At 32.3% G+C, this 17,881-nt stretch overlaps 1 protein-coding gene across 1 annotated transcript; it reads left to right on the top strand.

Moving 5' to 3' along the window:
* The first annotated feature begins 12,864 nt into the window (after positions 1 to 12,864).
* On the top strand, positions 12,865 to 17,448 carry LOC127870712 (uncharacterized). The gene is made up of 2 exons (XM_052413150.1): positions 12,865 to 12,968; positions 15,392 to 17,448. Exon 2 carries the CDS (start codon positions 15,400 to 15,402, stop codon positions 17,344 to 17,346), a length of 1,947 nt encoding a protein of 648 aa, XP_052269110.1. The 5' UTR covers positions 12,865 to 12,968; positions 15,392 to 15,399; the 3' UTR covers positions 17,347 to 17,448.
* The last annotated feature ends 433 nt before the right edge of the window (positions 17,449 to 17,881 follow it).

Below are 17,881 nucleotides of genomic sequence, written 5' to 3' on the forward strand. Positions count from 1 at the left end.
TTGGTAGCAGTTTGAAGGAAAAACATCCTTTAAAGCACATATGTATACATTTTCAATGTGGCACTCTTCCTTTAGTCAAATTTGAGTTCAATGCTAGGGGTCCCACATTTTTCAAAATGAAGCCTCTACATGAACCTTAATGAAAAGAGCGTGTCATTCTACGATGGAGCATAGGTTTTAGATACAAATAAAACTCTCTTTTTTTTGCAAATGTATGAACTGAATGTCACAGAACAAGTGATGAAGTGTTTGAAAATTGGAATGCAGTCTACTCGCAAAGAAAAACACATCTAACAGTTACAGGATTTTTTCTGTCGAAAATGCAAAATAAAAGACAAACATGATTTGATTTATATGCAAGTGGATCTGTGTTTAATCAGATTCATGTGCATATTCTGCTTTATTATGTTTGCCACACTGAACAGTTTACTGTAATGGCATGTTAGTGAAATGGATATGTAAAGGTAAACTTATTTAATTTATTAATGTCTCTTAGCTAAATACATCGACAACACTCAAGTATATATGTTTAAAGCGTTAGTATATCCACAAACTGAAACTAACACCCACTGTCCTACAGTGGGACTAAACACCCTCTCCCCCGTTGCGCCTACACCGAAAGGTCCTGCAACGTACCTATTCAGATCCAGAATTTATTTCCCCAAATCAAGTTTTCATGCTTATGTTAGTTGCAATAATACAACTCCCAGCTATTGACCCTCTGAGCTGTACGTATGTACTCATAAAAGCTCAGAGCATTCAAGAAGAAATAATGCTTTATAATAATGTTCAGTTTGCCCTTTTATGAATTTACTTTTCCATGCTGAGACTATGCACTAACCGGTCAAACACTTAAAATTGAGGCCTGTAAAAACTTCAACAGGCCTGTGAATTGTTTCTCCTGGTAGGCAAGTCTGGCCTGTAAAATGTAATGGTCTTTCGCCACGTCTGAATTTTTCCATTAAAGGCTTTGGGCTGTCTTTCTACACTCCTTCAATGCTTGTTGCATGTTAATTAAGCCCAATTTAAGGGAAAGGTTTAAGTTAAAAATAAAAGCTGTCTGGCTGTTAAATAATTACAAATGCATTTGAGCAATTAAAATCATATAATGAACAAATATTTGATGTAATAACACACAAGCATGCATTTGATATTAATATATGCAAGAAACAGCAAACAAGATAATGTTAAGCTACATAGGGCTTCGTACACTGCAACAGTGCTTTAATAAAAGTGTTTTAAATATTCATAGACTATTAGTGTATTAAAAATATAATTTCTCAAATAAAATAAAATAATTTTCCAACCTACCTACCCACCTGTAAAATTTAGGGTCGGTAAAGGGCAAACCAACAATATTTTAATTGTGGCCTAAGATATTGCATTAAATTGATTGGGACAATTACGAAATGGGTATTTTAAATATTAATTATTTTGTTAATTATTCAAATATCATTATTTCACGAGCGGAATATTAATTTTAAACATCTCTACCAAAGAATGATATTTCTTTGGTTTTCATAACTTGACATTTCTACAGAACTGTTTAGGTTTTAGATATGAAGAGTAATTTTGTTCATATTTCAAGGTAAGAAATAGTGATATTAGAAAAGTGTGCGTGAACCATCTTAAGAAATGGCTAAAAATAACAATTTGACGAAGTCAAATTCAAATTTGCATGAAAATAATATTTCTTCCGACACAATATTTTTGTATATTTAAATTGACATTTAGACCGATCTTATTTTTGATTACCATATTTTCATGGTTCTATTTGTAATTTTATCGTGTCACGGAAACTTACAAAAACTCTTTTCGGTATTGGCATGTTCCGATCCTCAACGGAGATTAAGTACAGACTGACAAGATACATGGTTTAAACACTTTATTTAAAGTTCTATTAAGATATTAAGTAATACTATATATAATGAAAATATAATTTGATTTTGTTTATTGTATCCTTATTTTTAGTTATGCATTCAGTATTATTTTGTTGCTTATATATTTTAAAAATAATATTCATCATTTTAATGAAAATAAATACATCACGGTTTGGCGCTTTTATTATTTATACATGTTTTTATTTATTGCTTAGTACAAATAGCGATAAAACATCAAAGCAATAATATTAATTCGTAGTTAAGTTGACGTTATTGGTGGACAAGTTCACGTTAATAATTTCTTATAATTTATTGACTGTGATAGATTCATAAAACCATAATTGTTTAAAACAAAACAAAAAATACGCACACATAAATTTCATGATTTAGTGATATTGAAAAGCATTGTTTGTTTAGACTGTCTTTTCAATACTTTGTTTTTATTCAAATCATTGTAAAACAATAATATTTGAAACAAACACTCGATTGAATGAAATATGTAGTAGAGCGAGATCCAAACCTTTATCTTTTTTTTTGTAATTTTGGATTTAAAGTTATGATTGATATGTTCACGCTTGTGCTTTATATGTGCCTTGAAAAGAAAACACATTTAACAACTTTGAGTGTGTTTGTTTCTAATATTATCTTACCCTGTATCACTGTATGGTAGTTTTATAAACACTGGGTGATAAGAAAGCGAGATAATCAGGACTAAATTTTTGCCATATCGGTTTATATTCAGTGTATTTAAAATATTCAATTGCTTGTTTTAAACCGACAAAATTATGTCACTTAAACATCTTAAACGGCTAATGATACTGCTGTTAGTTGTTATTGTTTGTGAAATTTTACCCGATTGGTATCTTTCGGAATTTACAAATTACAATATATTAAGAATAAATAGTAGCCATGTTGTCGCCAAATGTAAGCATTTCTTCAGTATTTAAAATAAGCTTTAGCATTACTCCCAAGTCTGACAACATAGTCTGATACAATTTATGACCGTTTTATTACGGTCGTCATCTGATTTCCTGCCCTATACTTAACCAATGTCGCTTTGGTGCAATCAGATGTATTAGGTCGCATTATGATCATTTCAGAATCAAACACTAATGCACTATTTTAATTGCATTAGATTTCGAAAACTTAGATGACCTTAATTTAGAAGAGTATAGTGTCATCCACGGAACCCCGATATGATGTGAAAAGTTGACGGTGCTTTTAAAAGATTCCGATAAATTATGCTGAATTTCGGTAGGGTAAGTAAATCCATTTCTATATTTGTTTAAAGGCATTTTTTAATTAAAATATCTTTTGGTATATGCAAAGGGGGTATTTTCATGTATGTTAGAAAAACCCTGGTTATTATTATTCAGGATTTATTGAAATATGGCTATTTCAAGTCGACGATGCAGGGATTTGTCCCCTATTTAGCACTTTATTTACAAATTTCTTTAAAGGTTCTTTGCCAGTGAAAAAGTTTTTGCAGAAGTTTATACATTCTGACATTAGTTAGGGACTCCAGCGCTAGATTTTATAATGAAAGGAAAACGCTGAACATTTTCGGAATACAAATGATTAAATATATAAAAATATATTAATTAATAAATATCGTTGTATCCTTGCCACCTTTAGTGGGTTACGCGACGTACAAACAAACTCTATGTCGTACTTAATATTCAATACGATAAATACCTTTTATCCATGACGTGAAACTTTAAATGACTTGTAAAGTAAAACACATACTATGACGTCATTTAATGAGTATAGTGATAAACGACAAGAGCTATATAATTTAAACGCAATCTTGACGATTTCTCTCAATATGAGTTTTACTCTCAAATGGAAAGTACGCCATAGTAGTAAATGTTATAATTTACTGAAATCTGGCTGGATATTTTCATTCAAGGCTTGTGTCTTCAACATATGAGAACTGCGTGTTATCTATGCAAATACACATTAGAAGGAGGCTTTGATTGGGTTTTGAAAATAAATTTATGTTTACATTTTGCATATATCATTACCAAAAGGAGCGAAAATAAACAGACATTGACACACGTGAACTGTCGGAGATGTTTGCAAAGCTGTCAACTTTAAGTCATGTATCATTGATCCAAATTTAGTTCAGATTAATGAAGGTCTACTCATAATTGGAACTATAGGCAGAAAATATTAATATAAATGTTTAGATTGCCTAACTGTCGTATATGTTTACATGTATGAATCAATTGCTTTACATTTACAATGATTTTCAAACAATAAAAAAAGATATAAATATGCTGGCAATTAACTAAGCTTCAGAACGGATATAATTATGAAACCTCAAAGTTCAATGAAAATGATCTAAAATGCATCAGAGTGGGCATAAATAAGCTGTAATAGTGAGCTTTTACGTTTAAAAATGAACTGCACTCTTGTCATATCTTGACATCTTTGGCACTGCACCGGGTAACATAATTTTTTCATCAACATGTTGAATGTAAAGTCGAATTTCTCCACCAATACGATTTTTTTTAAGAAACCCTGGCGGATATGTTACTCGGGGACATTGGTTGATATCATTTTCAGTGCAAAATTTTTCACTGGCATACCTTTAAAGAAATTTGTAAATAAAGTGCTAAATAGGGGACAAATCCCTGCATTGTCGATTTCAAATAGCCATATTTTAATAAATCCTGAATAATAATAACCAGGATTTTTCTAACATACATGATAATACCTCCTTTCCATATACCAAAAGATATTTTAATTCAAAAATACCTTTAAACAATTATATAACTGAAGTTACTTTCCCTACCGAAATTCAGCAAAATTTATCGGAAACTTTTCCAAGCACGTCCAACTTTTCACAGCATATCGGGTTTCCGGGGGTGAGTGTACTTTTACTGTATTTTGCATATGTTCACATATGTATTATTAATGCGATACTTATGCTTTACATGATGAGAGTCAATGAAACAATCTATATTTTTATATGTATTTCATTGTAAACACCGACTCCTTTTAGGACTTGTCAACAGTTTCGAAAAATGATTTGTTTATGTCAAAGATTGAAAATAGAACGGAGGCATTCTATTATTATATTCAATCAAGCAAAATAACACTTAAATCAAAAACAAATTCTAAAATATCGGCTCGTTTATAAGTTATCATCAAATGAAATCGTTTGAAATAAAGAAGCATTTCTAACGCCGTTCGTCAGAAATTTCGCGATATTACCAACATGGCGTTTAAAACACGTTCTTAGTACCTGATTTTTCTACGGGTAGCGAAGTATCTTTAAGTTTTCGAGTCTTTTAGTTCGAGTCCTGGTAAAGGCATTTTTTGTTCAAATTTTGTTCCGACTAATACAATTATTGTTTACCATTGCAATTATTATAGTTTTGATTTTATGACATTTAATGACATTTTTCAATATTACACAAATCTGAAAAATGTTCATTTACAGAATATAGTTGCACTGAAAAACTGTTACCAATCAAATATTTTTCCACAATGTTTATTTCTAGATTAATTATTTAATTGTTACATTTGACAGTGTATTGGCATAGATCTTCTAGAGTTGGCGGCCAGACTACAAGTCTTATCGGCCGTACTTCAATTACAAAAATACAGAGTCATATGATTCGTTGAGAGCATTCATTCTAAAGTAGCTTACATTTCTTTCTATGAATTTGGGGAGCCATATTAAGATATGTATTTTTGTATAGTGTTTTTTAGTTTTTGCGGAAAGACACACAGACGGATATATGAAAGGATTGATAGCACAAGCAATGGAAACCTAAAGCTGAATGTGTATACAAAGTGTCACGCTGATATCGTGTGATCTTTATGAGTTATAGCAATATATTATTTTTGCGGTAGGACAGACAGACGGAAGGATGAACAAAAAGCGGAAATGACAGAACTGTGGCAAATCTACAGCTGTATGTGTACACGAAGTTTTATGATACTATTTTGGTACTTTTTTCTATTCTTGTATCATTACCTTTGACCCCTGATCAAAAAAGGCATGGGATTATCCGGACATTGCCGTTTGTAAGTATACAAAGTTTCATCTCAGAAATTTATAAATCGCTGGAACAAGTTTTGTGAACGGACGTACAGACATGAACGACGGAAGAAAAGTTAACATATTGTCTCTAAACAATTAAATAAATAGTACTTCTAAGCTCGTATAAAAAAGGTTAAATAACTCATTGATATCATTGGCTTTATAAATGCATTTATAGCGAGATACATATAAATAGAAATACTGCAAAATGAAATATTTTTATTATTTTTACGTACTGTCTCAAAAAGTTGCCTGGTAATCTTAACAATAAATATTCACGTACAACAAAATATGTATGCAATAAATCATCTAATAATGGACTAATGAAGTAATTATTAATTAATATTTTAATACGTTTGTTATAGTCAGAGGTGTGGCAAACTAACATTCGTATTCATGTGCATCACTTTAACAATGTAAATAGATGTAGCGATTTTGACACTAAGCAAATTATTCATTATGTGCAAAATGAGTTATTGATTGAACAATCAACATATCACATATGAACTAAACAAGAGATCATGTAAATTATTAAGACTCATGATATCTTTTTAGAATAATATCTTGTTAAAACCATGCATATTATATTACGAATAAATCTCAACAATAAGACAGTATAATAGCAATTGTAAGGACATTAATTGCGGGAAATGTGTACATTGAACATTCGGATAACTCATTAACATTTCTGTACAGAAGATTATTGGACAAAATTTTGTTGACTTGCGAAGGGCCATGTGAAAATAATTCTAAACCTTACGGTTTTCGCCAGAGTCAAAGTTCAAAACACTGTTATTAAAAATAGAACACAATTTTATAGTTCAATAACTCAAAACAACAAAGGATATGATCATGAAACTTTGTATACACATTTGGCTGTTTGTCGCCTTTTGTCTGTCTTACAATTCTATCCCCTGTTGTGGATAGAATGTGAAAATGAACCTTTGCATACATTAAGAAAGTGATGCGAGAGTTAGGCATTCATTTCAGCATAAGTCAAAGGTCAGGTGACTGTTAATGAAAATAGGATTACACAAAATAATGCAGTTTTTTTCGGGTACATAAGATTATCGTGAAATTGTCATTTGAATGTAAAAAGACACCTAATATCGTTGTGCTTAACAGACATTGGGTTCAATTGTGAAACAATACAAGTGTACAGATAGCGGGCAATATAGAGGTAATACACAGTTTTAATGGGTTGGGATTTTCAACGGTAGGGTACTGTTGTATTGCGAGTAATACTGAAAAAGCCTTGTTTAACGAGATGCGCCATGCAGATGTTCGACGTTTAACTTTCAGTGTGAGCTTTATTTTTGCCAGTAGGCATCAAGACTTGCGCGTGACACTTTTGCGTGAGTTATTTTAAATGTTGCAATAATGAATGCAGAAGAAACAGCGATAATCAGTATTGTATTAACATTGAACATGTAATCTTTTTGCGTGACCATGGCCTTTGAGCTAGGGGATGAATTATTAAGTAACAATCTTGACAAAATGATTTTGGTCCAATTGTAACCTGTGACCTTGATTTTTAGAAAAAAAACGGGTTTTAGACACGACATGTAGTCTTGAAGTTCTTGTGGTGAACTTTTGTATTAAGTTATTTAAAAATTGCATGATGCAGTGACCGTCCAGACAATGTGCTTCATATCCAAATTTCAATTTTGAACTCTTAATGTGACCATTAAATCAGAACAAGGGAGACGTGCGTTATACGAAACACGCAGTCAGATGAAATGAACAAAATTTGGAATTTATATACATATAGTTTAGTGTAAACTATATGGCTAAGATATTTTTTCTCAAATCAGCGTATCAACGGCATATAGATATAAAATGATATCCATTTAATAAATCCGTTTGATTACAACATAAAACATAATTTTCATTTCGTGGAATGTTATTCTGAGCATATCTGCCAATGTGGATTATCAAGGAGACTCTTAATCTTAGAACGAAAAGGCGCAGGCGTCTAGGAAGTAAGTGCAAATATTCTTCATATTCCAAAGAAGTTTTAAAAACGTTATACATTTCTAATACAGAACTGTTGTTGAATTTACCATACCGCTCTTGTCTGCATTTGAACTTCCTTACATAACTTTTTACTTTCAAAACGTTTGGATTTTTCAAATGCATAACCAAATCCAAAATTATTTTACATGTTCTTGACATTTGAGACCCAAATTGTATACTCTTTATTACAATTGTTAAAAGCTTGTTTGTAAACAATTTGCATTATGCTATTTTCATCGATTAGAATTTAAAGCAATATTTCATAATTTTAAAAAAAACCTTTTTGCATACAATTGATATATACCTAACGCTCCATTTTTTCGTTTTTACATGGTTAACATTAATACCCCAAGACTTGCAGTACAAATTTAAGTTATCTAAATGTAATTGAACTTCAGAAGGTGATTTTCATAAAATAGCGATAGCATCAGCAAATTAAAGTAAATCAACACAATGCCATTTATATTCAAACCTGGGTTAATGTTGTCTTGTAGGTAAAGTTCAACATCTTCAATAAATAAAAATAAAAAACATCGATGAAATAACCACTCCTTGTAATCAGTTGAACCGCATAACTAAAATAAGTTGAATACGATGAATATAATTTAACACGTGATTTAACATTGGCATATATATCTTTTACTATTCTAATCAATTTTTCTTGTATACCAGACTTAAACATTCAACCATAATGCATTTTTATACCACATTTATATAGCGCCCTTTTCATACTCGAGATGTGCGTTCAAAGGCGCTTTACAGTTTTTCCCTGATCACTGGGTAATAAGTCGTCCGTTAACATCTTGGCGCAGTATGCAGCCACGGCACATTGGCTTTTTTCCCTCACAGGTACCCATTTATACACCTGGGTGGAGAGGAGCAGTTGTGGTATAAATTTTTTGCTCAAGGAAATTCCAGCGGTCAGGGCGGGATTCGAACCCGGGACCTCTCGATCCCTAAGCCAGCGTCCTACCATTTGACCACTGCTCCCACAAAATTGCGGAATATACTAACAAAACATTTGAACATATCGACGTATATAAAATATTAACGTTTGGTTTCATTAAAATAATTGTATACAATCGACATCAATATATAAATAGCATCAACATTTGAATAACTTTTGATAATTCCAAAATGAGCATCCGAAATAATAGTGGTTTAGACTACAAATTTTTTAATGCACACATTTTACACATTTTAAATCGTGGCAAATAATTTTGAAAATCAATTTGCTAACGTTATCCCTCTATATTTATTCACATCATTAACAGCACCTTTTTATGAAAATGGATTAAAACCCCTTTTGACCATTTATCGGGAAAGAAGCCCAATACTGAAATAACGTTTAACACATCGCACAGATGTGCAGACAAAATATCCATGCATTTAATATAATATTCGTCTTTTAAAAATACAATCGCTTTTCGATTTGATTATTTCGATTTTAAATTTTAGTTGCATAATTAACTTCTTCAACTGATATAGGTACGTCAAATTCTTGAAAAGTATAATTGTTTAAGTTAAAATCGTTATGTTAACAGAAATCTTCTGCTCATATATTGCAAAAATCAGACATATTGATACCAATGTTTGCAACAAACTTTGTTAATTCTTCTAACACTATTTTTTTTTAAATGCCGCTAATTTTATTTGAAAAAGCGCAAAAAGTATATTGATTTTAGTTTTTCTTAAATGTTCAATCTCCAACATTTTTTGCCGATAACAAAAAGCTTTCTCATTGCAAATTAGGTCTTTATAAATGCCTCTAACTTGTACATATACGTTTTCTCTTTATATATGTTTAACTCGAGTTTATAATACATAAAGCGCAGTGCTACAAATTTCGTGCAGTACGATATCAAATCGTTCTGTATTCTTAATAAAGCTATTAACATTGAAACTAGGGTTTGTCTTATAAATACATGTTTAAGAAAATAACGGGTCCGCAACAGTGCGAATGGTTTCAGTAAATCAACATGTAACGAATTGATCTTCTACTTGAGTAATCGATATATTGCATAATAGTTTTAAATACAGGTAACATAGAAATAAGCCCTGAACGAAATTGCCAACGTAACGCATCTTTCCACTTATACTTGAAATCGGTGGAAGACTTATAATCAGATGAGGTATTATTACATGAAAACGAAAATGTAACGGGGCGGGATCACTTAATAAATTAAAATCATGCACAGTAAAAATCCAATATGCTAGAAAAGCTGTAGTCGTTTTCAAATAAATAATCGATGACAGAAAAACCATTATTAGCATAACAGTTTGCCTGCAGGTATCGCCGACCATACAATACGTAGACAAGTGTATTTACATTAATCTGAAAAATTGACTCCATGACTATTAAGTGAACTATGTTCCGAGGCCATAACAGAGGCGTTATCTGGTAAGTTTTAAAGATCATCATTTACAGTATTAAGTATGTCTGTTTTACAACAAAATCGCATCTATGTTCAAGTCTACTATTGAGATCGCCAGCAACACAAATTTCAACAAATTTACAATACAAGTAATATCGTTGTCCAAAATGTCATACAGATCTACATTATATGTCGTAAAATGCCGGCGATTCGTGACCCTATATATACATTTATATATTTATATAACAACGCCACCAATATTTATTCTAGATTTTGTATGGTGATATTTTCTAAAGAAGTTAAAAGGCGAATATCAACTTAAATTGACTTCACTAGAACTATTTATCCAGGATTCATACAAAAACATATATCACGAGAACTCAAAATATTTACCGAGAAATGATTGCTTCACTTACAATCTTTTAGTCCATTCACATTCCCCGAACGGTTAGTTTTTCCCCGTCGTGCACATAATCACGCACTGGTCGCCCATCAATGTATAGGGTATCGTGCGCGATCCGTTTTCGCTTGCCTTTAGGAAAGCAGAGATTTGTGTGGCAGGGATCAACATTATCAGGGGCTAACTTGCCGCAGGCCACTAACATGTGTCGTAAGCTCCTTGATTTTCTGTACCTGTACAATATGTTTTATACACATACTTTCAGAACATTTAATAAGCAATTAAGATCAGTTGTTGATTTTTTTATCACTTAAATGAAAGTGTAATATTATTGTTGTTAGTCTATGAATTTCAAATCAAACAAAACACATTTTTAAATGTTTATAAAGTAAACATAAAAAAAACGTATTCACTTCATTCCAAAGATTAACTTGATTATGCAAACCTTATTTATTGAGCGCTTTGCAAATGATCAATTAGCAAAATGGGCCTTTTTTGTCAAGTGTTATACGACTCAATCTTATTTTTAATTTGCAGCGTTAATTGAAAAAACTGTGTGTATCTACACCGAATGAGTAAATATCAACTGAATCAACCATCGGAAGCCCAGAAAGGGTTCATTTTAAAAAGTCCATTTTACAAGCGTTTTATCATCCTTGCCTGTGCAAAAAAGACGATGACAGATAGCAAGTTCATTTCATGCATGCCCTGATATCCAGGCGTCATGGAGTAGTACGTGTAGAATCTGGCGCGTATCAACTGACGCCTTTAAAATCCGATGGCGAGTGGATCAATTTTCGATTTCGATGCAGATATCGTTTTTTATAAGTATATCACTAAACTAATTGTTAGATAAATAATATTTATTTTATCGAACTTGCGTACATGTAAATAATGTAAAATAAAATTTTGTTATTATGCTTCGTGACAGTCCATACAAAAACTCTATCCTATATTGATAACCAAAGGATGTGTGTTCCACTGTAATTAGAGGGTGTATACAAAGCTAATGTACGCGGGTCTCTAAAGAGTGTATGCAACAAATTGCGGACGTTAATGTCATTGCAGTTTCTTCCAAGTGTGCGTAAACTTCGCATATTCGATCAGTTTATGTTACAGGCTAAAGATGTACTTGTTGATAATTATTATTAGGATTTAAATTATAATAGTAAAGAACAACTGAGGACCTTCCGCCACCTCCCAGGCATGAGACCAGACTCGTCGCGCGACCCAAACCATGATTAAATATAGAAGGTTTATTCATTAAAGACAATTGTGTAAAATGATTGTACAGTAATCTGTAAAAATAAATTATCTTTGTTACAACAATGGTTTCGTATAAACAGAGGTGTCAACCAATAGTTCTTCAGTTTTCGATCCTAATATTATTTACACCTTGATATTAAATATATTACTATTGTAACGATCCCAATACCATATTTCTACAAAAACATAAGCTTGACGAAACTGCAGTGTGCAGAAAAATTCATTATTCCTGAAAAAACATCTAGCAAGCCCCCCCCCCCCCCCCGAAAAGAATTATTCCCTAAAATAAGTCGCATTAAATTTTCAAATCTATATATGGGCTTTTTGCCCTATCATGTAGGTAGGGATATCGGCCCCATTTACAATCCTCATTGGAATATTTTTCCCATTTGATAACCTCAGTTAATATGAATGCAAATACGACTTTCACTTTTTACGGCTGACCATTTTACACACTGTGGCGTCAAATTCACAATAGCGGAACAGAAGCTGGTGGTTTGTATTAACTTAAGAAAATAACTCTGTATTGGGAGAAATGAATTTAGTCTCTGAAGTGTGGAGTTGAACAATGAAATCATATGATTGTTTAATCATCTTGTTATCATTAACAAAAACGTTCTCATTCAGAGACTTGACCATATAAGTGCAGTGCAGTACAGGGGGATGCAGTACGGCAAAATACAGCACTAAGTACATATATATACGTGATCTCATTTACTTACGCGTTTTTGTTTGATTGAATTATTTATAATAAATGATTTTAAACTGTGGATGTTAATGAGTAAAATTGTCAATGATAATTTCCGCACAAGGTGACAAATACATGACCTTAAAAGCAAACGATAACCAAATGATTATTATCAGTTGATAAACGTCATATAACTTTACAACGTTGTGAACTGACAGTTCACGTGCTATTACAACGATTAAGTTTCATTATTTAGCGATCAACATCGGAAAGGATTTAAACTATCAAAGTAAGTGTATATAACCAGTATCCTGTATTTTCCAAGCACTAAATATGTAAACAAAGCTTCAGATCGTTTATAGTTATGGATTTATATGAATCAAAGATATTGATATGTTCGTATCTTTTATTTTCGTATAATTTCAATATCGCTGTTCGTAATGAGTGCAGTGTAGTTTGTATGCAAATAATGAAGTTAAGAAATTCGGAGAGTATGCAGCAAAAGAGAGTGTGCTGTCATTTAAATCCTGCATGCATAATTGATTTAAAAATGAATGGGTTATGATATTTGGGATAAAGTGAGGAATGTTTGTTTACATAATTTCAGGTAAGAACCAAAGACTGCAGAGTACCATTCAAACTTTCTTAATATCAATACAAAATGATTAATAGATCATATTCAAATGGACGATTGAACCCGATAAGTTATATTCTGTATTGTCAGGTGGCACCAATGGAACAACATATACTTTTATCTATGTCGTGTAAACGACTTCTTCATTCGTATCCATTACAAAGCTGGTTTTTGAAAACTAACTCGGGAAACGAGAAGTATGTCGCAGGAACGAATTAGTATGTCGTGGGAATGAGTTAGTAAGTCGGTGAAACGAGCAAGTTAGTCGTTGAGCCAACTTAGTTAGTCTGATAACGACATTGTCTTGTCGTGGGAATGACTTAATACTCACGTGAAAGACACAGCGAACTCGTTTAAATGAGTTAGTAACACTTTGAAACAGGATAACTAACTCGTGTTAAAAGCGATACCGTGAGTAGGTTTTTTTCGCGAAAGGCATGTGTCCACACTTAAAGGTCAGTTACATGCGTAGAGGTCAAATATCATATATATCATATCTTTTACTTTATTTTATAGAAACACGTGTCACACTTAGCGGTAAATCTTCATCATTATTCATGCAATTTTAAAACAACTTTCCGTTAATGACCGCCTTGCTGTTACGATATATTTTTTTTAATATACCTATGCATATTGCTCAAATACATGGTTAAGGAAAAAAATCTAGTGAAAACCAAAATGTTCATATTTCGTGCCAATATTTGTGATGGTAGTTATGTTACGTTTATTGCTTCTAACTCGTCCGGTTGCGTGGATGAGACCGCTTACGCTCTTTATAGCCTAAATAAACGCTTCGAACTAGACATACATCCAAGGGAAACAATTGATCTTTAAGCAAATAAAATAAATTCACAATATAAGATGGAAACTCGCCGATTGTGTAATCTTAGTTTTGACACAATTTGATGTTATGTTTTCACATATTTGTCTATGTTTTCTTTTTCGCCAGTAAAATAATTCTTGTACAGAGCAAAAAGGATTTAATCCTTCAAATAATTTTATGTTCAATGTCTGACAATGTCGAAGAATGTCAAACTATTTTTGTTATCACCCAGACACGTGGAAACAGCGCAAATGTACATGCATGAATGAAAATGTAGCATTAATTTACACAGAAAATCTACATTCACACCCGTCTTATTTTTAAGTTTAGGTATAAATATTTAATATTATTTGAGACTTTTTGACTTTAAATCTTCCAATTGTATTTTAAACAATATAATTCGTAAACAATGCAAAGAAGCAAGAAGCATTACACGTTCTAAATCTTGGGCATGCAAAGTTCGAAACCTTTCACAAGAATCTGCTTTTAACGACGTTTGGTTGTATCCAGAATCTGTTCATATAAACACCTTTATTCCAATTTTTCGAAACCGTTAAAAAGATATTTTTATTTCAAATTGGAGAACGGACGTTAATGAAACTTCCTCATTGTACCTTTACAAAGAATTAAAACCTATTTTTGAACGTTCAGTTTTCTTAGATATCTTGGAGAATTCGAAATTCAGAAATATCATTGCAAAAATGCGGTTATCATCCCATAGCATTTTTATTGAAACTTGTAAACATCAGCATATTCCCAGAAATGAACGAATATGTACACACTGTTCATTGAACGATATTGAAGATGAATACCATTTTGTACTGATATGTCCTTTCTATCACAATTTGAGAAATACTTGTTTGCCTAACTTTTACAAAAGAAGACCAAGTATGTTTAAATTTGTGCAATTATTGAATGAAACTAAAAACAAACGGTATTAATTCGACTAGCTAATTTTTGCATTAAAGCTTTTAAACTTAGGGCTGACAATATATAAAATATGTTATATTATTTTTCGATGTAAAAAGATCCTTTCAAAAGTTTATATATTCAACTATTTAAATGTGAATTGTTCAAGTATTACATGTTAATACTCTTTGCAAATTAAGAGCCATGCTATTATATAACTGATATTTGTTTTTTTTCTGTTAATATTGTTGTGACGATGAGCTGTAAATGCTTAAGTCGTAAATAAACATTCTGTTCTGTTCCGTATTAGAAAACACAAATTGACGTTTTTCAACTTCATTTTCAGAATCACAGATGGCAGTCTTGCACTTCTTGGGAATGAAAGCAGCCGTCTCCATTTGTGTAATTGGAGCATCAATTTCGTATCACCACGGATTTACATATAAAACAGAATTTACCATATTATACGTTGAAGCAATTATCATTATTCTTACATTAACGGCTAACACGAGTGATAACATTGTACAAGTGATTGTGGCTGTCGTTTTGTTATGCATGCTACCAAGTTCAGTCTCTGAAAATGAATTTCAAAGAAACACACATTTTTATGAGGAAAACGTTTGGCCATATTTTCAATACAAAATTACTCTTATATGGTGTTTCAAAGAATGTGTAATTTTTATTAACTTTATGGTCAGACTTTTTGCGATTTTTAAAGTTCGACCAGTGGACTTTTTATGTTTCTTGGTATACCTGGTAACACAGGCAATCATTGTTCTGTACATTTTGCTAACTGTTGCGACGGTCATATATTCAGGTCTATATATCACCTTCTTTGAAAACTTCTTCTACTCTTTTGATGAAAACACCACAGCCAACTATGCTGAAGGTTTCTTTTATCCAAAAGTTCTGAACAACACACTCTATTTTAATCCAGTTGTGCACGAGCTATTGTACTATCAAAATACAGAAGGTAAATATGTTCTCCTACAAGATAAAATTCACAAAAGGGTTCAAGAGCCTAAACTTCCATATTTTCATTATTCAATTAAAAGATATTTAGGAGAAGATGTAGACTTGTTGTGCGGCTACCGGTTTATAAAAGGTAAAAAAGCTAAACATCGTAGAACAGTGTGGTCTCTCAACGGAACGAGTATACAAAGTCTGTCGAATCGACATTCAGCCAACGAAACCATAAGTCAATGTGATGATTCATACATGAATATTCAATCCACACTTACGATTCGTGCTCTGCAAAAGTCTGATTTCGGCGAGTATGAGTGTCGCGTGCAAAGTTTTTACTATTTGAATGACAAAAGTTCCAAATGGGCACAAAAACCTTTAATAAAAGAGACCTACCTTATTGGTATAAATTCTCTGGAGGAAATCGAGGCAAGAACGATTCTGTTCAGTCGGGAAGTGGGAAATTTAATCGCGTCTCGCAAATTCTTTTGGTACCACACATTTGAAGACATTTCTGAAGTTAGAATTGAATATACTATAAATTGCCAACCTGTTGATGTAACTTGTCCAGGTTATTCTACTCTCATGTGTTCTTTTGGAGCTCAGGTTGTAAATTTTAATATTTATATGTTTGAGAAAATTGACCTTCCAATCATTGATATCGTGGAGCTCAAAGGAGCATCACAATTAAAGGCTGCAGTTATCCATTACTGCATGTGTCCCAGCGCATTCGGAATACATCGTGTAAATTTTATTCGCTACGTGAATGATTCAACAAGGAATAAGTTTGTTTTGATGGACATTCAACATCCATTCGTTCTCGTCGTTCTACCACGATCAGCACCATCGTTTTTCCGTTTCTCTGATGATACGGCAGTTTATGCTGGAATGAAAGAACTCGTACGCTCAAATCAGCCGCTGGAATTTATAGAAATGAAATTTGAATCGCTCATAGGATTTATTAGTGCAAATGAGCAGAAGTTACTTTTAATTGCAAATTTTATTCAAAACGCTATTTTTGTTTGTTTGGTGGTTATCTTATGCATAGTTGTCAGATACATGTCAAGTGTTTACTTTACTTATATTTTACGTAAACCAGTCAGACGCATTTTGTATCGCCTGCCTAATATTAAGTACATGCCTACGTTAGAAGATTTTGTTTACGATGTATACATCTCACATTCTGAGCAGGAATACGAATTTGTGACACAGACACTTCTACCATTTTTGCAGGAAGATGTACATGTTAATGTGTGTTTCACAGCAAGTGACGCAATTAACCCCAAAGAACACATATCCATGAGTTCTTCAGGTCTATTAATCAGAGTCGTAAAATAATAGTTATTTTATCTCAAGAGTATCATGATGAGAAATTATGTGAAGACCTTCAGCTGCAACACATAATTTTGCCACTGACGTACGAGAATAAACGCCAAAGCCCAGACATATTGTGTATTCTGTATGACGAAGGGGCCAGATTTCCACCTGTTTGTGAGTGGAATACCCACGTTCAGCGGTTGGCATGGAATAACCACTTGCCCGAAAATGTGAAGCTAGAATCCGTACGGAGATGGCTAACAACGGGTTACCGGCACTAGATTAATAGTCTTCGAAAACTGTTAAATGTGTTTTCAAAGGGTTAAAAAAGAAAGTATTTGCTACCATTGAGACGTAATTAGTATGTCATAGATTATTATGAGCATGTTGTTTACTTGAAATTTATTCCATTAGTGGGTATATATCATGAGATTTATTTTTGTTTCCAATCACATTAATCAATTTGTTTTGTTCTTATAGTGTGAAGTTCTGTTTGAAATGTACCTAATATTATATATAAATTCCACTATATTTTCGCATACTTCCCATACAATCT

The sequence above is a fragment of the Dreissena polymorpha genome, chromosome 3 (genome assembly GCF_020536995.1).
Source record: "Dreissena polymorpha isolate Duluth1 chromosome 3, UMN_Dpol_1.0, whole genome shotgun sequence".
Lineage (NCBI taxonomy): Eukaryota > Metazoa > Mollusca > Bivalvia > Myida > Dreissenidae > Dreissena > Dreissena polymorpha.

Excerpts from the sequence above, each read along its gene's own strand:
- LOC127870712 (XM_052413150.1), top strand. The coding sequence starts at position 15,400 with ATGGCAGTCTTGCACTTCTTGGGAATGAAAGCAGCCGTCTCCATTTGT.